At 40.4% G+C, this 26,767-nt stretch overlaps 1 protein-coding gene across 1 annotated transcript in view; it reads left to right on the top strand.

Moving 5' to 3' along the window:
* The first annotated feature begins 13,337 nt into the window (after positions 1-13,337).
* Positions 13,338-26,767, top strand: part of LOC106493360 (SPNS lysolipid transporter 3, sphingosine-1-phosphate (putative)) — a 31,115-nt gene continuing 17,685 nt past the window's right edge. The window contains exons 1-8 of the mRNA XM_013953395.2: positions 13,338-13,545; positions 17,280-17,345; positions 17,811-17,947; positions 18,470-18,621; positions 19,636-19,702; positions 20,653-20,843; positions 22,809-22,961; positions 26,298-26,487. Coding sequence (XP_013808849.2) covers positions 13,338-13,545; positions 17,280-17,345; positions 17,811-17,947; positions 18,470-18,621; positions 19,636-19,702; positions 20,653-20,843; positions 22,809-22,961; positions 26,298-26,487 — 1,164 coding nt within the window. The remainder of the gene's footprint in view (positions 13,546-17,279; positions 17,346-17,810; positions 17,948-18,469; positions 18,622-19,635; positions 19,703-20,652; positions 20,844-22,808; positions 22,962-26,297; positions 26,488-26,767) is intronic.

Below are 26,767 nucleotides of genomic sequence, written 5' to 3'. Positions count from 1 at the left end.
AGTTGTGGTGTGCCATTTTACTCTCCCCCCTTATATTTTTTTCCTGTGTATTCCCTGATATATAAGTAGTTTGCTCTAAGGAGTCTTTCTTTGAACGAGCCTTGACTGAGCCTGCGTGTGAGTATTAAGATCCAAATTACTTCTTCATATATTATATGCAAGGGAATGTTTGGTCATTACCCTGAAAGTGCATCATAAAGGCAAAAGCTCTGAAAATGCTGTATCAGAGACAATTTGGGAAAAAGAAGACAGCAATTCACTACATTTGTCTTCAATTCATAGCCCCCTGCTGGCTTGAATAAGAGCATAGCAAAGACTAAAAGCTGTCGTTTCCAATTAAGCATAACCTATAAAGTAGGAGGCTAAATCTGGGGCTGAACACTTCAGTGTGGCCAGCAGTATTTTGCATAAGTTCAAGCCTACTCCCACGTAACAGGTTCAAAAGTTGAACTGTTACTTAAATGTTGGTGGGCTCATGTTTCACTGGGAAGTGGGTGTGCATGTGAAGAAGGGGGGTTTCCTGGAAAAAATGGACCAGTGAACCAATAGCATGGCAAGCAGAAACCTGGTACAGCAATTGTTGCAGCTGCTGCAGCCTATCTCTTCACAACATACCTCAGTGCAGAGCGTGATGAAAATGTTTGTATTCACTTGTATTGTAGCAACATTTAGGTTCTCCAGCCGAGATCAGAGTCCAACTGGTTAACACTAATCCTTGACGATCTCCGGTAGAGGTAAGAAGCTCCATTCTCCTGTAAGAGCCCAAAACATTAGGACGGACGCCGTGTGCCAGTACAAGGTGCTGAAATGATTTGTCCAAGATTTCAGCGCTAACCCTGTACCGGAGCCAGAAATAGGAGCTGCTCCTGACTTTCAGTCCCCGATACATGAAACCGCAATGGTTTTGGTGTTCAAACCTCACCATGTGTCAGTCTGTCATTCCTTAACGGATCCAGCAGTATTCCAGCTAGCTCACTGACCATAGATACGGCTTTTATGGTAGTGCCACGAAGTGTGGAAAATGACTGAGCCAGGGAGAAGAGATGTAGGTGCAGACTAAGTTGTTCACGAAGGGTAAGCGACATGTAAACAAAGTCTTTTGACAGAACTTTTGGATAAGATTTCTGGTGTGAATCAACCTTGAGGGGAACGTTCGCGATAAAACAATCTCTGCAACTGCTGGAAATCCTTACGGCTCCTTGTGTTGGAGCCGAGTCAAACTCATAGTGGGATGGCTCTGTGTAAGACCTGGGTAAACTAGAACGACCTTGTTCTAAATTTTATTTTTATATGCTAAAACTACCTTAAAGAGATAGCACTCTCAGCTGGCAGACTGAGACCTTGCCTGCTCATGACTGCTAGGATCAGGGTAAAATGCCCACCTGACGTATATTCAAATTACACAACTTGGACATGATTTCTTGAGAATGCATTGCATTTTCCCTACATTATTAATGAGAAGCAGTTCACTTCAAAATCAGACAGCGGATGAAAGCAGCAGAAATTAATGTAATGGTAAAAGACTGCCTTGCAAACCAAAATTGTTATGGGATGGGTTAAATTAAAATGAAAATCATAATTTTCTAGCTCATATTTCTAAAGAACCGAGTCTGAGAAATTTTTTTGCTGCCTGCAAGGTCTGATCTAATTGGCAACCAGTTTAATATACCTGACGGAAAGCAGTCATGAGATCCACTCCTGTGTCAGTTTTCGCTCCTTGGAACACATACAAGGGTGTGTAATGTGAGGCAGCTAGTAATTGATTTGCTTTTTCTGAAATGCTGAGATGTTACTGGAAGAAAATAAACATCAGTATTCTTCCTTGGAGAAAAAAAAAAAGCATATATTTGAGAATGATCATTGGTATATATATTTGAACCCAGAGGTTAAAATAGTGTTTTCATTACTTCCTGTTTCTACTGTAGGTTTAAACCAGAGATTTGAGTAATTGATTCATGATTTAAAATGGCAAGTAGGAAGTCTTAACTTAATAACTTAAAAAACTTAATAACTTATTTTAATTGTATTTTACATTTAAAATTCTTGATTCTTTTCTTAAATAAAAACTGATTCCTTGTGCTTGGCAGAAGATGACTTACCTTTTGTCAGTCAAAACAACAAGCCTAGTCATTGATTGAAGATACGTCAACATAGATCTATTTAAACTTTTGATTTTCCTTTTTATGCTCTTGAGTACTGTTTTATATCTTTTGTTTACTAGATGTTTGGGTTTTTTTTACTGATTATTTCTGTTAAGTTACATTTAGATGGGATCTAAGATTCAGTTAAGATGCACAAAGGAGTCATTATCTTTAATGAGAAACAAAAACTTGTTTTTAGCTCCCCCAACTTCCAAGATATTAATACTAGTAGGTCTCATCCTCCCACAAGTTAGAGCTAATCATCCTACATCTTGATTTTACCCATAATTTGGAAAAGGGAAAAACAAGCTGGCTTGCTTTTTCAAATCCCAGTTGAGTTCTCAACGCTGAATGAACCAATCATCAAAATGAACTTGTTGAATAAACCGAACTGAAGAATTCACTTTCTGCACCTGCAGATGAAGCGACTGTTGTAAAAAGCTGGTTCAGCACTCAACAAGCTATTTCTAGCCACTTACTGAGTTACACCCACCAGTTTGGTATTTTGACTTTCTTTGAAATTTCTGCAGCAAGCCTGGCTTGCTTGTATATTTTGTACTTAATGATTCTAGATTACACTTTAGGGTAGGCTGTCCTTATTTCACATTTTATTTTAAATTAAAACTGTTTCTGAAAGGGCAGGCATGCTTGGTTTAAATCAAAGAATGTGCCTTTAAAATTTGTTCTGTCTTTTAAACTGGTAAATTATTTGCTTTTGCTCAGGTTTTACACAGTGTATCATGATTTATGTCACTTATCTGAAACTGTGGCTGATTGTTTCATGGGAGATGTATAAAGTACTTAGCAACAAAGCTTGTTCTTTTGCCTGAAATAGTCTAGACCAGCAAACTTGCAGTTCTTTGAGATATACTAATATTTGTATAAGTGACGTGTTCTAGCACCTTTGCTAGTACAAAATTAGTACAGTGCACAAAAGGGAAGAAAATATGCATGCACGACAGCTAGGTATTTCACAGCAAATTGCCATAGAGACTAATGGAGCAATGGATATAACCGTAACTTGCACAAGTCCTGTACAAGATCATCAGCGTCACAGCCTATACGGCTATAGTTCAAGTGGCAAATCCCTTCATGTGAATGCAGTTATAGAATATATAAGGCTTAGTCCCATAGGGGAAGCAAAATAGGTTAAGAGACTTTAACCACAGATGTCGGTGGGCTGCAGTGTTATCATACAATACAGTATTTGCCTCTCCTGCAAACTTACACTACCTACTTACACTACTACTTCTTATATGGCACACAAGTACTCTGGTCCTGAATTTAATTTCTGCAGAAGCCCAAGGGAAAACTCAGCTTTAAAGCAGACAAGGAAATACCAGGAAGGCCTGTTGCCAGAATCAGGTGAGTGGGCTGAAGGGCGAAAGCCTCCGACCTGGGAAGTCGGATAACTTCTTGCAGCCATCTTGCTTCAGCGCTGGGTTTTTCTGAGCTTGATTTCTAGCCGTGTATGACTAGTTTCTTTTTCTGTTACTACTGTGCTGTGAATGAGGAGAAAAGGGGGGAGGGGGAATGGAGGCAGTGAAAACACAGGTGGCTTGGGTTATATTTGGCTTTTTTGAACAAATTAATCACTCCACTGATTTACACTGTCCTTACTTCTATGTACTTTTCAATTCTTTCTTTAGGAAGCATCTTCATGACGTAGGTCAGACACCACTCCACGGACGCAAGCTTTCTGTGAGGTAAAGAAAATCGTTTTTTTATTGGTTGGAAAATTGAGTAACTGTAACTCTTCCATGACTTCGGTCAAGTTAGTTAAACTCCTGCAACTGTTCTAGACTTTGAAACAAAGGTTCTTAGCTTCATTCAACTCACTGGTTTACACTAATAAATTCTCATAGCATTTATTCAAGTAAATGTACCAGCAGAAGTTGGTATTAATGCTGTTATCAATAAGAGTTGTAGCACTATGCAAGTATTGCTTTCTGCTGTGTGTTAGTTTCAGGTTTAGGCAACAGCGTTACACAACAAGGGAACATGGCTGAAAACGAAATACTGACTACTAATGAAAATCATCTGAAAAGCTACTTCGAAGTATGGAGTAGAGACTTTGCTATGTTGCTGACTCATAAGAATGAAGAAATACAGTTCTTTAATTGGTCCTGAATTTGTCTTAAACAAAAATAGCTATTAAAGCCAGGAGAATAAAATTCTGGTATTAGTGGCCTGAGATTTTTTATTATTATACTGTATTGAAATAGTGACACTATCAACCTTTTCAGTGCAATTGCAAAGTTTGCAACTGCCAGCATAATTCTAGACAAGGAAGAAAGGCCATGTTTTGTTAATGTACCTTTTTAATTCTGTATGGAAGACCTTTTGAGATTATATTCAGAGCAGATAAAAATTACTGCTAGTATAAATAGTGGATGAAAGGAGAGCATGAATGAAATGAATAGATAAAAATGTATAAGATTAATATCTGTCTACTCTTCTCCTAGTGGATAGCAATGCTACAAATAGCTGGTAAAATGCTATGAAGGAGGGTTGCTGGATATTTCAGTGATGTCTTTTATGCTTGATAGACCTAAAAGTAATTCTGTATTTCAAGAAGATGAAATACTTTTATGTAATTACTGAAATGAGAGTTCTCTCAGAGTAAGTATCTTGAGAGATCATTGTGGCTGATCCATGTTAGATGTATGTAGGCCCTCTTGTGACATAATGAGAATATTTAACAAAACTCACAAATTCTTTTTGACAGTGGTATGCTATTACCCTGTCTTACTGAGGGAAGATCTAGAGATGCTGAATGTCTTGCCTACAATAATTAAGTTTATGGCAGAGGAGTGATTCAAATCCTAGACTAGCACCTTAGCTTTGGTTATTCTTCCCTTTGTTAGAGGTAGTAACATCTGCTTTACTATACCTTGTGGCATCCAGATAATGCAAACAATCTGTAGGCAATATATTGCTTGAGTGCATTACTAAGTATCTTGGAGGGTATTTTGTTGCTCAGAATTCTACGGGCTTAGGAATAGTGCAATTGTATGAGATGAATGAATAAAGAAAAACATTATTACACCAAAAGATGTCGATGAAGAATGATATCTTACTGTAGAAATGCAGAGAGATCATTTGTGATAGAGCAAATGACAGAAAATGACATCTTAGGCTTTATAGACCTGAGCAGTGAGACAGGCAAAATATGGGGAAAATTAAAAGAATTAAAGAAACAATCATTACCTTTTATGTACGAACAGAGAGTTTTCTGGGCTACATCTGCTTGTGATGCTGAGAAGAAGGTAGGCATCCTTAAATGCCAGCAGAGGACTTAGATGTACACTATGTGCACATTTTTAACTGAAACGATACCAAGGGATTGATTTGTGTTAATAATTGCTTGCAAATGTTTAGTACTGCTGAGGAATTAATAAATATCTGTGGTTCATACTGTGGTTTTACTACAGTTCTTTCAAATTTTGTAAAGAATATTGTATGCAAAACAGAATATAAAGATCCAAATGCTGAAAGCCTGAAAACATATTCCGCATTAGAATTTAACACAAATCAGATGATAAATAGGGCTGTATAACTGTTTCAAGGTTTTAAAGTTTATCCTTTTCTTTCTCCCTTTTAAGGATAGATGGTATTTGTTTTACAGGTAGAGACTTGAGGTCCCTTTGTTTCAGCAAAGGAAGTCCGTAGCAGAGCAGGGAATTCTTCCCAACTTTCTAGTTCCAAGATTACCAATATAACTAATAGACTATCCTTCCCATCCTTTAATTCTTTTTGCTCCATATTAATGGATTTTTTGTTTTGCTTCAGCAAAGCAGTTATGACTGGCCAAGGCTTTTACAGACTTCTGTATCAGTATCTGATTAAAACCAAACAAAAGATGCCCAGGAAAAGGATTCTGTCCACTAGCTGTATTTGTCCTCTTGTTCTTGGAGTGAAAGCTACTACTTCCCAAAGCTGGGTACCTATTAGTGATAGTATAGATTTATTTTAATCCCAGTTCCCTGTCTAAATTGCTTCATAAACTTAAGTAACTTCCAAATATTTGCACAACAGTTGTCATAAGCATCAGTAGCCTGGGACTGGTGTAAGTAAGAGCTTGGAAATGACTAAAGTTTCCTTTTCTGGCTGGCGGAAGTTGTTTTCCAGTGGTAACAATTATGCATGGCTACAGGGAGTTAATGTGCTCACCCTTGCCGAAAGCTGCACTTTGCCTTACTGGAAGCATTGAGAGTGACTGTTAATTGCTTTGTCCAGGACACTCTTCTGGGGAATAAAGACATTCTCAACACTGAGATTATTCTTGACTTAAATTTATGCTTATTTGAGCTTTTAGTTAATCCTGACCTTAACATTCTCCATAGTGATTAAAATACTGTGTTCAATGGCAGAATGGTCTTTTAGTCTGGAGGTAGCAAGGCTAAGAAGAGAAAGGCCGTATAGGGAAAGGCCTATATTTTTGTTCTGTCACTGCTTCTGTTTGTCATTACTCATAATAAATGGCTCCATATCTGTTATGCTGTCTTCTTAATTAAGAGGGCTCTGGTGTATAAAAGTGAAGACTTCAGCGATCACCTAATGGTTCTTCTGGGGATTAGTGTTTCACTATGGTAGAAAGGTCAAAACATAGGTTAGACATTTAATTCTGTGGCTTCCTTCCCAAATCCATGCAGATTTCACAGCCATATTCTGCTGTGGCAGAAGAATCCACAGTCCTGAAATGCAAGCAAATCCAGTTACCAGGCACACCAGTAAAAATGAACTCGAAGTAGAAATTGGTAAAGGCAAAAGCAGTTAAATTGGTTAGCAAAACAGTATCTTTGATGCATGGTATATATAATGCCTCACTTCTCTTGGCCTCCATGAGCTGTTCTGTGCTTGAATAAATCCCAGCTAGAAGAGGAAACTCTGTTCCAGTGATGTGCAACTTCCTCCTTTGTCTGATGTTAATGCAAAATGTGCTCACTTGCAATGAAGATTTTTTTCTTTTTTTTCAGAGGACGAGGAGGGAATGGTTAATAGCATTGGGATGCCTTAATCTTTTACTGATCTGTGAGTATGTGTCGGAACAGTAATTTGTTCTGCCCTTTGAGACAAAGTTATATGCATGCAATGGAAGAGAATGATACCTGTGAAATGAGTCATTTGAATAAGCTCTCTGAGAAGTTTTTCATAAAGTTGCATTTTTTTTCCTAAATAAAGAGGTGTAGGAGAAGAGTCTGAACTAGCTCCCTTCCCCAACCAAAAGCATGAACCGAGTGCCAGGAAGTTTAATGTTATATATAGTTTATTTGTCAATGACAATGAAAAAAGGTAGATTTAACAGTAAAGAATGTGTGAATTTTGTTTTATCTGCTGCTATCACAAGGCTAAACTATGCTTACACTGGATCCACACTGAGTTTTGTGGCATTATACAGACAACATGAGCCAATGTATTTTAAAAGAAAATACAGGCTGAGGAGGCAAAAAGGATATGGTAACTTAAAAATGCAGCATTTATTGAAACTCACAGAATGAGAATCTTTCTAGGGGGTATTTTCCCATCAAGTGTATACTGGAACAGGTGGTCCAGTTGGTTTTCCTGAAGGTTTTTGGTAACAGAAGACTGCTCGTGAAGTGTAGTGGATTTATAAAGATTGTTAGTCTGGGTAGTTCAGTCCCTTGCCATATATTCATTTCATGAGATGCATGCAAAGGCAAGAGAGACAAGAACTGAGTAATGGCTCATACTGTTAGTTCTACCTGCAGAGGTTGGCAATCTAGTCATGTATGGTTGACTCAATTTTTCAGCTATTAAATTGCTTTCTAAAAGACTAAATATTTCATAATAGTATTTTAACCCGTCAGCAGTTGCCTTTAGCAGTTGAATGTTAGTCATGACTAAATACAGCTACAAACAATACACTGAGATAGAGCAGACTCATCAAACTGTAGATCCAGAGTTTGTCAAACTCCTATAGGAAGGAGACCATATTGTCTTTTGTGAGAACAGGGAAGACTATTGATTCTGTAATATGTCTGAAGCTGAAAATCATGCTGAATTTTGTGCATGATTACCTCACTTGAGTAGCCTGCTCTGCTGTCACTTCTGTCACTGTTTGGTTTAAACTCTAGATTAAACTGCCCTCCCTCCAGACATGCAACCCAGATATTAATATCTAGGTTCAAATTTGTCGTTACATTTTATCATTCCATATCCATATCATATGCTCTGCAGTTTCATTCAAATACAGATCACAGTGACAAAGCTTAGAAAGAACACAACCTCTTACCTAGATCTCTTTTCTTCTGCAGCTCTTTCATAGTCATCACTATTGTCTTTGTGCATCCCTGGAGCAAAGTGTTTCAGAAAGGTTCATGCATACATTTATTAAGCTGCCTCTCTATGTGAATTATGTTAAATTTTGTTTTCTGATCTTGTCAGGCACTAAACTTACTAAGTCTTGTGGTAATCCATATTGCAATTATTTGGAGTAGGATTTGAATTCCCATAATTTATGAACTTGCTTCCATCGTATAGGTTTAAAATATGTAGTGAATATACCTCAAAATGCAGATGATTCTCATATATACTGTGAATGTGCACAAGCATGTATTCTCTTTTTGGCTACTTTATGTTCTCTGTCTGGGTGGTGTTTGAGAGATAGAAGAGACCAAAAGCAGCGTATTTCTTTCTTCTGGAAATCAGCATTGGTGGATCTAGTCACCAAAGAAAACTATTTCCATATCCAATTCTTTCATAAACTTTGTTGCTGTTTGATCTTCAGTAAGTTAATTAGCTTTTTTTGTTGTTATATATATGGGAATGGTTTGGAGTTAATCAGGATAACAAAATATTCTTCAACTTACATCTTTCTGACAGCTTGGTTCACCATTAATGCCCCTTCTGACCTAGGTTTCTGAGAAAGCTCTGGCAAAGCTTCAAAGCTGTTCATGGATGTGGCAGCCTCAGCGCTGCAGAATGTTGGCCCATCAAAAGATGTTTGTATAAATAAATACTTTCAAAGGCATTTTGTCGTAAATACTTGGAAATCCTTTCAGGGAAAACTGGATTGTCTGTAAGCTGCCTTGTCTCCATCGCGGGCACGGCGTGTTTGTCAGCAGCCTCTTACCTGGGTTTAGCTAAACTGACAGGAACACACCAGCGGCGGTTGTGCAGGCTGTTTCGACGAGTCTTAGTCGGTTAACTTAGCGCTGCCTTTGAGTGCACCAGGCATCTCTTCACGAGCTCCCTCCTGCTCACACCAGTGTCCTCCTGGCTAATAAGAACGGCAGCACAGGATGGGGTTGTGGCCACGCAGGGTAGGTACCTCCGCCTCTCAGGGAAAGTACCTAGCGCAGCGTGAAGACACAACAGGATTGCTGCCCAGATGCTGAGTGGATGCCAAGACAGATAGGGCGCTCTGAGTAACAGCTCAGGAGAGCTTAAAGAGAGTTTTGAATGCTCTAGTTGAAACAAGCCAGCTTCCTAAGCACATAAAACTTCCGCGGCTTGGCCTGCTGAGTGTCAGCCGGCCTGCTCTAGCTATCACCGAATGTTCACCTGGGGGTTCTCAGTTGCATTTGTCAGGTTCAGCTGTCAAAACAACTTTTGGCACCGTAGCCAGATTCAGAATGGTGGAAGAAAATACGTTGCTGTATGCATGGTTTAGTGCCAAATGCCTAGAATAAACAGGTTCTGACTTGCTGCTGCCATAGAAGGATTTAACTGCTGGTGACTTTGCATGACACAAATATGAGATCTAATGCTTGCTTGAACCATAAAGAGATTGAACCTGCAGAAGGAAGCATGACAGGGATAAAAAGCTACTTTTATGTTGCATCAGTGCCTGACACCTGTGCTGTGTAGGCAAACACTGTTCTTTGTTCCAAGACGTTCAGTTCATATCTAACAGAAACGAACAAATAAGGAAGAAAAATATTTGGCTATAGAGAAATGAGCTGTAATCTGCCTAACTAATTTTGACTTGTATTGTATAGAGGTGTTCTGTAGACCACATGGCAAAAGTAAATCATGACAAAGTTTTGCAGGAATATTTTGGCATGGAGTTGCCTGGATGAACAGCGTGTTGGAACATGAAAGTCTTAGTCAGAGAAAAAGACTGATAGGCTGTTAAAGGTAGAATAGCTATCAGGCAAAGAACGATGTCTATAAAAACTGCTAGAGTAAGGCTAAATCACAGAGGGCTGTTCAGAAGCAACTATAAACCTGTATCTAGCAGCGAAGAATGGAGTGGATGGAGGGATGTGGCTTGTGACACTGAGGTGGGGGAGAGAGGATAGTGCAAAAGGGAAATAATTGGTACTAATAATTTTGGTGGAGATGCAGTATATTCAGCATTGAAGTCCCCCATGACAACCTGGCTGAGAGCTTTGATCTTGCAGACAGAAGCAAGGCCAGCTAATACAGCATAAAACTGAAGTGCAGTCTGGAGCGGGCTCTAGAGGACGGTGTTTAAGGTGATATTCAGAACACAGACCGGGCCCGTAGCAGAGCAGTGTTGCACCAAACTCAATTGCAGGTGAATGGAAGCTTTAAGGAAGGGGAAAAGGGGAATCAAGGGTTTAGAGCTGGTGGCTTGGTGTTGGTGAGGAAACATTTTCTGTTTGGATTGCCTGTATCTTTGGAAAATTTGGAATTTGGAAATTCCATTTTAGGAAAGTGGAACTGAGTTATTGTCGTAACACCAGTAGTTAGAAGTCTGCTTTTGACTGTCTATAAACATCAAGTTGAGATGTCAGGAGTTGAGAGCAACATAGGATGTGCCCCAGAAACTCAACGGACATTTGAAGCAGAAGAGATGTAAGCTATCCATGACCAGCCGTCCCATCGGGTCTCCCTCGCAAGGCTTGGGAGATACGGCCGGGCAGCAAACGTGGAACTACAGATTCCCACTAAGGATAGAGAGCCCAGATCCAACCACCGCGCTGGTTTTGAAGATCCCAAAGGTGACACGAAAAGCACAACTTCAGGCCTTTTCACTTCCCATTCCCGACAAACCTTTCCGCTGCGAGCAGCCAGGATGCATCTGTTGGGATCCCGAACGCCCCGCATAGGCCCTAATTCTGCCTGTTGCTGTTGGTTTTGCTCTTTCCAGAGAAGGTGGAAACGCGGCGGTTCCCAGCGCGGCCCCTCCGGGGGCGCCGCGGCGGGCGCGCAGCGGGCGCGGTGCTTGGGCGCCCCCCGGCGGCGCGCGCGGGAGCGGCCTCGGCCGGCGCTGCCTTTCCGAAGCTGCTCGGGGGTGGAGGAAGGAGCTGCCGTTCCCCTTGCCCGCCTTTAAAAGCAGCTGGAATTCTTCAAAGCGGTTCTGATGGTTTTTCCCCAGCCTGTTTCTCCGCGGTGGTGGCTGTAGGTACGGTTTTTAATTTCTACAAAATGGTGCTGATTCCCTATTGCTCCCGAGTATAATCAGCCCTTGACTTTTCTGCGGTAATAAAGCAGTGGGATGCATAGATAAAATAAAAAAATTATGCACTGGAGATTGTATAGTCTATAACAGAGAAAAATAGCAGTGATAATATTGAATACAGAGCATCAAGGTATCGGCGTAGTAAGTTGACACACTGGACTGTTTTCAGACACAAGTCGACTTATGTGGAGTTCCCTTGTACAGGAGTGGGGAGAGAGGCCCAGAATCTATATCTAAATCCTTCCTCAGAAAGTTGCGAGCTAAGGTGTTACCAAAAAAAGACCCCAGCTGGAATAAAAACCACAGACTTTTCCATGATTAAATTAGACTGAGCAAGAACATGCCTTCTGGTTCATGAAGCACTAGATTGTCATGAAGTGAAGATGGGATGAAATAGAGAGTGTTGAGCACTCAGAGGAGTCTTGATCTCACAAAGTGGCCAAGAACACTAGACGCTGGTTTGTTTTCAGTTTAGTCAGAAGTGTGAAACAGAGTCTTTAAACAAATCCTTACACTCTTGTCTTCATGCATGAATCATAAATTGTGATAAATTGTTCCAATTATCTGCCTTACTCTTAAGATCTTACAATTTACGGTTGATTTTCACTTTAAACATTCTTAACAGGGTGCAAAAAGATAATGAAATTACTGTCTGAAGTTGGTAATCTGCAAAATGGCTCAAAAGACTATGTCACCAGTTGTTACTTTGCTAAAAATTTAATTGCTACAATGGGAAAACGGATGCAGGAAGAATTATGTAGGAATACTTTTTCAAATCTGAGTGGACAGAAGAAAGGCAGAGAAGAAAGAGACCTACACTGCCTGGAAGAAGTAGCCCTCCTTTTTGTGTCCTCCTGGCGTCTCTTTTGGGGGGAGAAAGAGGAAGAAATCCTGTTGCACAATTAAGAACTGTGGAATGTGCATAGTTCCAGCAGGGGTGAACAAGTGTTTTTTTTTTTTTAATTTCCATTGTCATCCATCTCCCTTTCCTTCCTTAGTGTAATATTCTGGGGGGTTTTGTTTGTTTGGTGCCTCCCCCTCCTCTCCCCCCCTGCAAAAAAAACCCCAACCCAGAATCTAGTCTGGCATATACAACTTCTGCTTAAATTGCTGATTTGATCTAAAAACTTTGGATGTTTTTGGAAAGGACTATTCTATTCTATTCTATTCTGGGGGCAGAGCTGGCCAGTGCAATGCAGATGGCAGGTACCAGAAGTGACCGGTCAGGTGGCCGGGACAAAGCTCTATTTTAAAGGAGGGGTGTGCGTGTGTGTGGAATAAAGATCTGAGGTGAGGGGAAACCAAATAACTTATCGAGTGTTGCACAGGAAGTCTGTGGTAAAGGAGGGCTCGAGTCCAAGACAACTACCTGATCTAGCAAACTAGCTTCTCTTTTCTTTTCCCCTCTCTCTAGAAAGGTTGCTTTTAGCTTTAGAAACTTCCTGAGCCCTTGGAAAAGATTATAATTAATTCTGCATATACAATTTCTCTGACATCATCACAAAATTCTACACTTCTGTTTTTTAGATGTACAATGGGTTATTTTGCATGTATTTAAGTTTACTTTTGTTCAGGGTAGAGCACTTAAATGCTTTAGCCAAAACATAGGACCAAAGTTCTTTCTTTGTAAAGTTCTTCCTACTGCAAGGAACATTTAATTTCAAGTTTTAGTGGCTGGGCTTCATTGCCGGAAATGACTATAGCGATTGAAGTTCCTCATAGCCTGAATGCAAAATTAACTCACAGCTTAGTGCACTGAGGAAACACTTCATAATATATGGTGACTTTCTGCACTGGGAAATATGCAGAACCCTGAAATACGTGAAAATACAACCTTGCAGTTCCAGCCATCTCTGGATGAGCAGAATTATGGAGCTACTGCAGCACATGCAAGACACGTTCCACGCGAGTCAGTGTCCAGAAATGCTCCAGCAAAGAGACATTACATGATAGCTGCTGTGCTATGCTACACAAATTTAATAAATTTCATGGATTGGTTCATTGTGCCAGGTGAGAGTCTATTTTATCCTTCTAAGGAAAAAGGAATTTAAGTTCTCAGTGGCTCTACTTACTCCTTAGCTACAAATGTTCTATACTATGATGATATGCTTTATGTCTTTTTAATTTTCTCACTAATCTGCTTTGGCCTGTTGGTCATGAAACTTCCAGTTATAAATCTTAAAAGGCCAACAAATAATGTAAAGTTGTTAATGGTTAATGGAATGCTTATGAAAATCATGTCTGTGAAATGTTTAAGATTTATATTTTTAAAACTAAAATAGACTTGAGCCTACAGAGCAACTAGTCTATTTTTGTGTCTGCAGAGATTTGGTTAAGAAGCTTCTCCTTATTGTACACAGCAGCTTACCATGCCTTCTTTGGATCTAGCAGATTAGATGCGGCATTCCTTTATCTGAAAAATAGTGATGTCATTCCTCCCCATTAAAATTACAGAAATATTATCTTTGTGCAAGTTTGTTTGGAGAAGGCTTGACTTCCTCATGATCTGGTGGAAACTGTGTGATTTCTGTAATGAGGAGTATGACATGACTGTGTAAGGAGAATGGAGACTCATGTCCCTGAGCACCACCTACCAATTTTTTAATAAACTATAACTTTCTTCCAAAATGTTTTTTTTTTGACCTAAGCATGGACAACAAAGTATTGCTTCCAGTAAAGTAGTGAGAAATCTATGTTTCCCTCCCTCTGTGTAAACTGAGGTCTTCATAAATTCTTCTGCTTAGCTTCACTCCTAAATATCTGCCATGCTTCCTGTGGGCTGATTTAGAAATGAGGAGGAAAAACCTGATGTAAGCTTGCTATCTTTTACTTCCGAGTGGCCTGGAAATTGTAAATCTTTTAAAACCTTGAAAAAAAACCCAAAAGGATGGATTGTTAGGTCTGGAATTAATATCTAGTGCTACTACACAAACTGTTCATCTTTACTACTTAGACCACTTAGAAATTTAAGTCATTCAGTCTGTATCTTTAAAAAATGAGAGGCTTGTGGGATTAGGAGTTAAAACTTTTCCTTTTTGAACACTTCTTCTTAACTACACATATAAGAGGGAAGGAAACAAGCAGGCGTGCACACTGGACAACATTGCAATAGAGCTACTGGAAAACAAATCAACGTATGAGTCCTGTTGTCAAATAACTTTCCCTGGAGTAGGCAAGGGGAGAGGAGAGGAAGAAATCTGGGAGCGGGACCAGGACTGGTAGGAGGGCATGCACACAGAGGGGTTATGTGCCAACAGTCATTTGGCTCATTCCTGGCTTGGAACTATTCTTTGGCTCCTGTACATGCTGAGATCTTAAAATTTTCAAGGAGGCCTGTGAAGTGAGGTTGTCTATGAGATAACATGCTCAGCTGCTTGTCTGTGAGACACTTCCAGGGACGTCTAACAATCCTGGAGCAGAGGTGGGGCTAGGATCCAGGCCTTTCAAATATCAGACTTTAATTACAATATAGGACTGAACCACTTTTCAGTTAACTCTCTGACCACGTGGACCATGGGGCAAATCCATTTTTTGCAGTTTATACAACAGCAATGTAGTCTTTCTCTGCTAGGATTGAGCTACATTGCTGAATTCTTGCATCAACACTTTTGCATTTGGCTGTCCAAACCTCTGAGCATCTTGTTAAATATAAGTTAACAGGAAAGTGAGGGAGGAGAGACTCAAGTATTTGATTAAAAGTAAGCCGGTGACAGTTAAAGAACTGTGGTTTCCAGATAGTTTTGCTCACAGGCTTTGACAGAGTTTGCTTCAATCTGTACATGAAAAACAAGCTCTTCCCCTTAATAGTCTGCTGGAATTTGCGTCTTCTTCTTCTCTTTGTTAAAGATGGTGGCTTCTGTCCTCTGTTACCCCATGCCTGGCTGTTCAGGTCAATGCTGTTTAATTTGCCATTAAAACTCTTCTGTCTTAAGTCAGTTCAGTTATTTCAGTTATGTGGAAGAGATAACATGGGGCTTCATGTGAAATTTAGTTTGAGCTGAAGTCGCAGTTCATATCAGGTCTTTTATTAGCTGTGGTTTGTACTAAATAGTGTTAGTCCAAAAGTGAAGTTCCTGTTGTACAATATTTCTGTGTATTGCTAATCAGCTACCAGGAAAGAATAGATACAAGAGTTTAGTTTGCCCTGTTATAATTATTCAACATCTTCTTGCTGAAGACAGACCTTCAGAAGTTATTTGTCATTCTGCATGAAACGACTGACTTAAACTTGTGATACCATTAGGAAAACACTGAAGGCAGAATATGTTGAAGACTCATTGAGAAACAACTCTAAAATCTCCCGTGTTGCTGCTAGGCTAGACCTTGATATTGCACTGACTTCAAAGTCATATCAGTAAATAGTGAGAGGACTGATTATGCTGCAGCCGCGGAGACTGTAGGAGAGCATGGATTTAGCTTTAAGCCAACTGGCCCAAGTATGCTGCAAAGTTTGTTGCAGCAGCACAGCAGGTGGCATAACATGTAAAATCTACTGCAGAAGCAGAGTAGATGCTGCTTGTGACTCCTCCCTGAGCTCCGTTCCACTGCAGACCAGCTTCCATGAACACAGCAGTTTACAAACAACTTTTTTCCTTAAGTGGCGTCTCCCTCTCTTGATAACATTTTGATTTTGACAACTTTGGAAAAACTAAGGCTGAATGAAAACAAACTTCTTTAATTGGTATCTTTCCATATCATCATACTAATGGTATGCTAATTCAAAGCAATCTCTTCTGCTATTTTCTTTTTTTTTTTTCAGGAACATAATGCAAAAATGCAAGATAGGTGTTATGGTAGTTCTGCAGCCTTGGAATGCCATGTGGGTAAAAATGACTTTTTGTATCAACAGCGTTCATGCATCCTTGAGGTGCCAGATCCACAGTTCTTGCCTCAGTTTGTTGCTTATGTATTTTTCCTCCATGCTTTTTGACAACTCTTCTAACTTTTTCTGCAGCTATTGAATGGTTAGAAATTGAGATAGAATTTCAGTCAACCATTTAGCACAAACAGAAATAACCATTTTTGGTCAAGTTTGGCTGTCACTGTCACCACTAAATAGACGTTAATTTACAAACAACACTGTTCTCCATATCTCAGCTGATATCTGCAAAATGGGCACAGAACTGTGATCAGACCAGAATAACTTTTCTCTGAATTACAGTAGTGCTTCCCTGGCTGTGGGCTGATTTAGCCACCATCTGATAATGAAGACTGTAGCCATTTACATTCTGAACAATCCACTAGGCACTAGTTTGAATGCTGTATATACTGAAAATATTAACAGTTATTCTTAACAGAAGGAACTTCAAAGCATCCTATTATTTTAAGATTATTAAGAGAATTTTAGGATTAGCTGCATGGAAATAGCAATCTCCTGGCTGCAAAGTTTTGCCACTGTTTTGTTCTGTATTTTTGTTCCACCACTTGCTCCCCAACCTTGGACTGTTAACTGTTTATGTGCTGGAGAAACAAAACAGCTGTGATTGAAATACCAAGTAAAGTGACTCTCATAAGATCTATACAGTAGAAGATCATGAATTTTATCTATAATGATAAGAAATTTTAATTCTCCATGTATCTGTGTTTGTGGTAGAGTATTGGTTTGCATGTAAACTAGCAAGCTGAATGTACTGCAGTTCTTGCGACTCCTCTTCTTGGAGTAAATCTCTGAGCTGGCAAATGAACAGGATCACAAGGAGCGAGCAGGGTACTTTGCTGTCATTCAGTGTTTGACTCTTTTGCAGGCATCCTGTTAGATATTCAGCAATACTTCAAGCTTAGTGATGGGAATGCAGGTCTACTGCAAACAGGTAATAAAATCTCTTTATTTCATGTAATTTACTTTGCCTTGCATTGATGTAGTCTGTTCCTAAAATACAGTCTAGTAACTTATTTCTGTTAGTTCCTACTGATGTGTGGTATTGCTTGCTTCCCCTTGTGGGAAGGCTGACTAAAATTTGAAACTAAAAGTCTTAGGCTCAAGGAAGACTGAAGTTCAGTCCTTTAAAAATCCCACAGCACGTGAATCATAAAAGATGAAGGAGTTTCTCGGCTAAGGAATACAGAACTAGAGTAATTCACCCATGTTTTATTTTTGTGTAAGCTTTTTTTGAATCCACATTCTTCTTCTTCCAAATATCAGTCTATCTACTAATTTTGCAAACTCAGCCTGTCTTTTACCTCCACCCTAAAAAATAACCTGTTTGTCTGAGGGGTGAGGAGTACTATAAGAATAATTTGACCAATATTGTCTTTGCTTCTTCTTTGATTTCCAGTGTTCATTTTGTGTTACATGCTGGCTGCCCCCTTCTTTGGATACCTCGGTGACCGGCAGAATAGGAAAATCATCCTTGGGGCTGGTATTTTCTTCTGGTCTGGTGTAACATTAGGCAGCTCATTCATCAATGAATCGGTATGTTGTTTTTTTAGAGATTACTACTAAAATCATCTGCTTAAGTCTTGCAGGAATTGATGGAGTCCTTCTGTGATCACTTCTGGAAAAGCTATCAGTGAGCACTTACTCCCCAAGCCTGGACTAAAAGGACTTGCTGCTGGAATGCTTTATGGGATGGTGGAGTCTAGACCAGGCAGTGGAGCAGCCACACATTGCTGTTGCAATTGCTGGGACCTTACTTCTGTCCCAAATTCTTGTTGTGTCAGTAATGTGTAGAGGATTGGCTGGCAAACCTGTGGCCTATTGACCGTATCCTCTAATTCTCTCTGGGTGCCACTCTAAGAAGTCACTATGGTGCAGATGGCACAAAGCACAGCGGTGGGATGCTAGGGAGGCAGGTGTGAGAGGAGATAATCTAGACATACGCAAAAGACAGCTGAATTCTTATCTCCTCTGGTATATTTGACTCACAAAAATGCACCCCCTTAAAAGTAAGCTTTCTTCTCACATGTGCTTTTTTGGACTATCTTTTTCTCCCAGTATTCCTGGATATTCTTTCTTTCACGAGGACTGGTTGGCATTGGCATGGCTAGTTATTCCACAATAGCACCTACCATCATTGCAGACCTGTTTGAGGAAGGAAAAAGGACCACAATGTTATCTGTCTTCTATATCTTCATTCCAGTCGGAAGGTTAGTTTTCTTGCTAGTAATTTTTTTTTGAAATTCTCTCTGACATGGCCTGCATTTCAACATACTTTGAACAGCAATTATATAGATTTTGGTATATGTCCTCATATCAGGCTCTTGCACAAGGGTTTGGTTAGCATATTTAAATAGAGCTGAGTAGGTTTATTTCTTTATTTACTGTCAAGGAGAAGGGAGAACCTAAACTCAGAAAACTGGTAGGTTTTGAATAAAATATTGAAGCAGTTCTAAAAGAAATTCGTGTGTGGGAGTCAGTCATTTATTTTTGGTTTTTGGAAAACAAAAGCTTCAGATATTAGTTTAGTTGACGAATTTGTTGAGAACCCTCCACTAAACATCTCCCAGGGAAGAACTGGCACTTCCCTCTCCTCTTTTAGTTAAATCAATATTACCTCGGAAAGAGGCAGAGAAGAGCTTTGTAAGTGGTTCAGAGGCATACTCTTTATTAGGGCAGGCGGTCAGGGCTGAGCCCAGAAGCCAGATTAAAAATAAGAGAACTCCTGTAGGGCTTAATTCATATGGCTAGCATGGAAAGGGGCAAATAATAAACCACTCTATAGTCTGTCTGATCTGGGTTTGCAGTGTTGTTCTATGGAATGTGTATTCCAAAGGGAATCTTCAGAATCTCTGATTGTCCCCCAGAGTTTTTTTTAAGCATTAGGTTCTTTTCATTTATAGATTCTTTCAGGGAAGACGGTGGACAGGCAGTGGCTCCATCATATTTCAGTCCCAGAAAGGCAAAGAGGTCATGGCATCACCCTTGGATAAGATGGTAGAAAATGTTTTTTTAATTATTTTGGCCCCTCTCCAATTCCTGCCTTTCCCTCAGATATCACACACACCTCCATTTTTTTTCCAGGTTTATTTCCCTTGTAGCCCTAATGATAGTAGAGGTGTTTACAGAATACTTCTCTGTGCTCTTCATAGTGGTGAGATGTGTTATTTCAGCCAACAAAAATTCATTAGTGCCTACTGATCCTCCCTTTCTGTTGCTTTCAGTGGTCTGGGTTATGTCGTAGCATCCAGCATGGCACATGCCACAGGTGACTGGCACTGGGCATTCAGGGTGAGTTACTTTCACTCATGGGGCAGAACCATTCACTGTAAAATCATAATCTTGGCTGGGGTTTGGATTATTCATGTTCATTGTGTTAAAAGAGGTGAGCAGTGGAAGAACTTTCTACTATCTGATCCTACATGAAGCTGGTGTTTAAGAGAACTCTTCCTGCAGGACAAGTGGAGTCTGGAAGGTTTACACCTAGCTCTTGCAGAATGAAAGCAGGCATAGATGAAATTGTACAGCAGCCATCAGGCGAGGGCAGGTTCTGGTGTTCCTCTTACCATAGGACACACTTGGAATGGTTGTCAGTGGCCCCAGTCCTCCTCAAATAAAGGTAACTGAAAGTAAAATGATCCTTATACTGGTAGCACCAGTGTAGTTTTTCAAGAAAATAGAGAGAAGGGAATCAGATTCTTTATGTTTGTTTTCTGAAATGCTGTTGGGAACAACTTCTATTATTTGAGGGTTTAAAGAAAAAGCCTCATCTATTCTGATCATGTCATCATGATGTCTCCTCATATTGAACACCTAATACTTTGAAAGTGCTCTGTCAGATCCTCCTAACTTATCTATAAAATTAACTAGCAAGTACAGGATAAGTCAGGAGGAATGTCTACTGGAATAATAGTCTTTTATTCCTGCATCAGTGATCCTTGCATTTATGATTAGAGTGCTCCAGTATAGTTTTCTTTCCTCGCATGTTTTTCTCCAAAATCAAGGTAGTGTTCATGTCTCTGTATGATAGGAGAGGGATCTATTGTCTTTCCTCAAAAGTCACCATAAGTCACCAAAAGTCACTCTTCCTTCAAATATGACCTACAGACAGCAAGTCATATCTATTTCTGAGCATATATGCAATTTCTCCCATATGTAATTCTAACGCTGAATTTGAGTTGCTATGGAGTTTTCGGTATAAGAAAAAGGTCTCTCTGATCTAACCAGCCTTGTCTCTACAGATAACTCCTTGCCTGGGAACTCTAGCACTTGTTCTTCTGATTCTGGTCGTCCCTCGCAGGATCCAGAAAAGGACAGAACCACACAGAGCGCTGAGCATCTCCGGCACAATACGAGTAGCTGCTGAGAAACCAGGTGTACAGAGAACTGGCAAGACAACTTGGTGTGAAGATGTCATATCACTTGGCAAGAAGTACGTGATTTTAGCTACAAAAGTTCCCTCCATCAAAAAATGGTCATTCCACTATTAGAACTATGGCCATCAAATCCCAGTCCGCTCCTCTGTATCACATGCTGTATACAAGATGATTGAAACATTATTAACAAAATCTTTCTTCCACTCCTTTACAGGAATGCTACATAAGAGATTGAAAACTGCTTTGCTTCTGCTGTCCTCTCATTTTGAGGAGGGGGAAGGAGGCAAAGCAGCTGAACAAGAATCCTCTTTTTTATAGAAGACTTATGCTAAAACCCCAGTCTTGTCCCTAATACTGATGCAATTTCAGTACCTCTCCAAATCTGTCTCCAGCTTCACAGACTGGACATCTTACTTGAGGTCCAGCTCTGTACTGGGCTCCAAAAGATAACCACAGTTGTATAAACCTACCTGAACCAGATTTAATTAGGATAGTACAGGTTTGTGTAGTACTAAAACTATAACAGGACAAGGCTCCCTGCCAGGGACTTGTGCAGGTGTGCATAGCCTGTGCTGAAGCACAGACACCCATAAAGATTAAGTTATGTAGTTTAAAGTGAGCTCAGCACATTTACATCTGCTGTGCTCTCCCTTCAACACGTAGTATAAGCTAGATTGGTGAAAGTGCATATTTTGCAGGTGTAACTTTATCTGTAATTTGTAGTGCCTGAGGAAGGTTGGATCAACACGTATCAGGCAGTCTGTATATGGTATTTGAGAGCCTCTGTGCCTCTGACACAAGAGGTCAGATTCTGCAAGACCCCAATATGGTTTATAAAGTAATTTACACATGTGTTGTAACCAACTAACCTGTAGATGGCAGATGACCTCTTGCTCATAACCTCACAGAAATTCAACGTCAGCTGACTTGCAGGACAAAGTCAGATACTGTTTGCAGCAGGTTTCTCACTCATCTTGTCTTACGGCCAGTGGAAGCTCTGCCAGAGGCAGGGAGGAAGAGATGGATCAGGTTTGAGAACAGCAGGTGCCGCTGTGCACCTGTGCCAGACCCTGCTCCGCACAGCCTGCACTTGCAAGCTGCTTCCCAGGGATCCTCGTCAAATGCTTTTAGTTAAAGACAAGCCCCGTCTTGCTTTCTTGGGATGTCACCTTTCTTTGTAGTTTTCTCCTCTGGAGGATCCAGGGTTATCTAACTGGTAGATTGGATTTGCATCCAAGCTCCTATGTGCATCCAGAACAGTTAAGTACATTAGGGATCCAGATAAGGACTTTCACAGTTCCTAGGCAATAGCAGTCTGCGGTGAATCGAAAAGGAACCTGCCTGCTATTGCAATAACATGGCAAATACATGTCAAAAACATTCAAAGTTGTTTTCTTACGAAGATGTTCCATATAACTTCCAACAATGTTGTAATAATAGATTTTTCACTTTCTTTTCCTTTAGCAACCAGTTCCCAAAGCATAAGGACATACTGCTGAAAATCAGATTGTCCCCCGTTTAATCAAGTGCAGGAGCCCATATCTTTAAGATATGAAGAATTAAGTTCATAACATAACAGACCCTCTTGTCTGGCAGTCACCTGGTCATTTGTAGCACTTTTATTTTGCATTAAGGTTTCATACCTCCCTATTGACCACAAAGGGGACTTTCTATAAGCTATTAGCTAGGAGGAGACCAGTAAAAAGTTGATCTCCTCATAGAGGGCAGTGAGGAGGCAGGAAATGGGCATTTTTTAAAAATGTTTCTCCTTTTGTCTGAAAGCTTTCTCTGCAGACTGAGAGTCTGTTTTTACTTACTTAGGTAGAGTAAGCCACTGCACGTTAAGAATTTGAAAGACTCAGAAGTTACTTTCATATATACTGGTTACACAAACAACTTAAAACCCATCCGGAGGCATTTAGACTTGTGCGTAGAACACTTTAATTTAGCTGCTAAGCCATTAAATTCTTGCCCTTGCCAATTCTTTCAAATTGCTCAAATATTTTTCTTGTGCCTTTCAGTTGGAGTTTTGTCTGGTCCTCGCTGGGTCTGACTGCCATGGCCTTCGTTACTGGAGCCCTGGGCCTGTGGGTACCGCTGTTTCTTTACAGGGCTCAGGTTGTCCAGGGCATCATATCACCATGCCTCAAAGAATCATGCAATTCGTCTAACAGGTGAGGTGTGCACAACTGTGGAAACACACATGGAAACGCTGCATAGTGCCAAATCAGTTTGCTTCCAAAGACAGAGGGTAGGATGTGACTAGGGACACTTCTTGTGAAGGCAAATGGGTGTGAATGTTAGACTAAAAATCACTTTGAGGTATGCTGAGACACTTTTAGATTACAGTTCCTTTTTGTATTGTCACTCAGTTAACTGGAAAAATGCTGCTAGCCCTATTTAAGTAAAGCAGAAAGAAGCAGTGACAGGAATACCAGCAGGCAAAAGAGCATCTTTAGAAAGGAGGCTTCAGTTGACTATGGACTCCCAACCCCAAGATACTTAAATACACATTTAAGCATGTTTAGAGCTTGTTTTTTCATAACCTTCGCATTGTCTTCCTGTTAGTCTTGTTTTGAAGCTACTGCTGTGTTGGCCAGGTCACTGTCACTCCCAGTGTGAAGCAGGCTGATAAATCTGATGTAGTATCATATCTCTATATCAAAATTGGTTAATTTGCTCTTGCGAGTCACTCTGCCAGTAGAGCTCTTACTTACAGACTGTCCAGAACAACGGTGATACACAGATAAAGTATCGGTTGTCAGCTGGGCAAGGGTAAATTACAACAGGAGAAGGATTTGATGTAATCGTAGTGTAAATCTTTGGAAACCTTCTTTCCCCAGCTTGGGAGAGAATTATTTTCCTTGGAATGTTTTGTCTAGAGTAGAAAAAGGTATTCTGTGTTCCCCTGAGTCTTCATAGCTGCCCTCAGCACTAGCGAGTGCTGGGATCCTTCTCCGCTATGTACTAACCCCCAACAAGTGGTCTCCATGCAAGTGTGCATATCTTTCTTCTGGAGGTATCCCAATCCTGGTTTTGGTCCCTGTTTTCCTGAGGTGTTTCCAAGAACTAACTGCTTACTATATTCTCTTTCCAGGTAGAGAGAATTGAAGGGAAAAGCAGTAATTATACCTTGGATATGTCTTCTGGTAACTGAGTGCTTTTGCTTTTTCCCAAGGGAGTAACCAGGTCAACTCTAAAGTAGTTTCTGAGTTGTAGGGTAATCAGATGGCTAGCTTGACAGGAGATGGCCACTGCAGGAAGGCCTTAAATGTACACGTTTTCGTCTGGTCCATTTCCAATACAGACTTAAGCCTAGTCTGAGAGGAACTGTCCAATTTTCAGCTAATGGAAGGTATACTGAAAAGCCCTCCACAGGTACCTGAACAGTAAATGCAATTGTCCTTCCATGGATGCCACCGCTGGCACATTATTTATTTGTGAATGCTGCTGAGAAAGTGAGTGAACTCAGGAGTTTGGCTCAGGGTGGGCAGGGAAGGAAAGCTGAACCTTCAGATACATTTTAAAAACTTCCATTTTTAAGCTTCAGGTGTTAGCTTATGTTTTGCTGTCTAAACCAACTTCTGAATTATTATTCTACAGTGGTGTTGCTAGAGCAGACATGGTCTTCAGGGAAGTAAAAGGGAGCACCTGATAGTTTAACCTCATGTACTGTATCTTACAGGATGCTTTAAAAATAACCTTGGCATAAGCTAGTGCCAGAGGCAGCATAAGGCTGGTTTCAGACTGCTATTCCAGAGGGACAGAAAAAAAAGCATAATATAAACAGCTATGTCAGACCTGTAACTGACAGTGCTAGGAGATCTAAGCTGCACATTCCCAGATTTGCCCAGGGATGCTTTAAGGATATTATCCTCTGTGGCTGTTCAGCAGTTGCAGGCTTTGTTTAAGGATCAGGGCTGTGTCACTTAGACTCCCTGGAAACACAAATTCAAATGGCACCATAGCTGAGTGAGGTCTCAATCCTTTCAAGGTAGATAAATAGGTACCATGAAGCTTGTGTTGCAGTCTTTGTGCAGATACCTTTGAGCAGATGAGACAGAACCTGGGCATTCTCAGATCCTAGAAGGTCCATAGTAGCCTTCCCCGGGACTAGACTGCTCTACTCTCCTTCTCCCTATCAATTATACTGTGCTCTAATTTAGTGTTGGCTGTTTCTTTTTCTCCCAGCAGTAACTTCATTTCAACTGGAGTTTATAGCATATGAATCTTCTAAGCACAATTCCTTGAATGCTTAGATAAACTAATGTCACCTTGGAACTTGCATCTCCCAGACAAATCTGTAAAATAGTTATTCTGCCTGTTCAATCTATATTGTCACTAACAAGCCATAGTGAGTGATGGATTAGAATGCAGAAAAACCTACAGGCAGAGTAAAAATATGCTTAAAGTTGGTTATCATGTCTAGCAGTATTTTTTTTTCTTACACAATTATTAATTGAGTTCTTCCTAATCAGCCAGGAGGAAATGAAAAGATAGATGCACTGCAATTTAAAGAACAGATCATATCCTAGCTAGTTACTTTGTTTTGCAGGCAGAGAAAGCTTAGGAAAATGTACAAAACTTACCACGTAGCACTCTGAAATATTTAGAAGCACTTGTGCTCAGGACGTTATGCTTCTGTACCCGTCTGCCTCAGGAGAATTATGATGCATTAAACAGTCAGTGGCACCACTGGTCTTGTTTCAAGAGACTTGCTTTGTCATTAGGATCTCATCTGGGACACAGAGAAAAGCCTGTGTGGAAGTCCCTTTGGAAGCTAAATTTTCTAAGCAATTAGAACACATACTTTTTAAAAACATGAACTCACCGTTCCTGGGGAACACATCTGCATTTGCAGGCACACACAGCTGGGTGGCACTTGAAATTCTGTGTTCAGAAAATGCTACACAGAACTCCCCCGGGTTCACTATTCAGTATTCTTTCAACTGTTTGGGAAAGTGGTAGCTGTTTCCCGTAGTTGGAGAAGTGACTCATTTCAGCTGTGCTAACTGGAGGGTTATAATAGTTTAGATGTATATGATTCCTTGCAAAAGGATCTCTTCCAAGACAGCAGATTGTGATACGGAGTTGTTCCATCTGTGTTTTAGGGATGATTGAGTAGATTGGTTCCTAGGTTAACCAACATGACTGGAACTCTTCTAAATCACTGGATGTCCAAGCCAGGTTGTACTGAGAAGGCTCCTCCTTGAAGCTGGGTCCATAGCACCTGCTCTGTGAATGGGAAAATATTTGCTCCACAGGACAGAGCATCAGTAGCAGAGGCATAGCTGCAATTGAGGCTTGGGATTAAATCCATTTAGAAGGAAAAGGAAGGTTGGATCAGGTGGAGTCAAATTCAAGTTACCGTTTAAAGATTCCTCCGTTTTGTGTGGGATGACATACAGAACTGAGACTGAAGGTGTAAGCTAACAATGGGGCCCACAACACCAAACTTTTCCGCTGTATGGTCTTACTCTGCTCAACTGAATCCTTTGCTTTGTCACCAGCCTAATATTTGGAGGCATCACCATTGGGACAGGAATCTTGGGTGTCATTGCTGGGGCAGAAGTTGCAAGAAGATTAAGGAAGATTAACAATAAAGCTGATCCGCTGATCTGTGCCGTTAGCATGTTCATTTCTGCCCTGTGCCTCTACATAGCTCTGATCATGGCCCAGACGAACATCCTTTCCACTTTTGTAAGTGCTAATCTATTTATCATTAGCAAAATATCTTCTGTAGTAGTGGGGATATAGGGAAGGGGGAGGCAGAGGGATGGTTTGGCAGAATTCTCTGTATTCAGCTAGACCAGTAAGAGTTTTCAGTGACTTGTGACAAGGTAGCTGGCAAGTTGAGCACTGTGCACGTGGCTCTTATGCTGCCTGCAGCTGCAGCCTCTCCTGTGGGGGCCCTGATGTGCATTACTCAGCCCAGTAAAGAGGGCAGGCAATCAGTGAGCATTATAAATTGGGCCTCAGG

The sequence above is a fragment of the Apteryx mantelli genome, chromosome 22, assembly GCF_036417845.1.
Source record: "Apteryx mantelli isolate bAptMan1 chromosome 22, bAptMan1.hap1, whole genome shotgun sequence".
Lineage (NCBI taxonomy): Eukaryota > Metazoa > Chordata > Aves > Apterygiformes > Apterygidae > Apteryx > Apteryx mantelli.
Note: the sequence above shows the minus strand (reverse complement) of the source record. Positions and strands in the feature narration are given on the sequence as shown.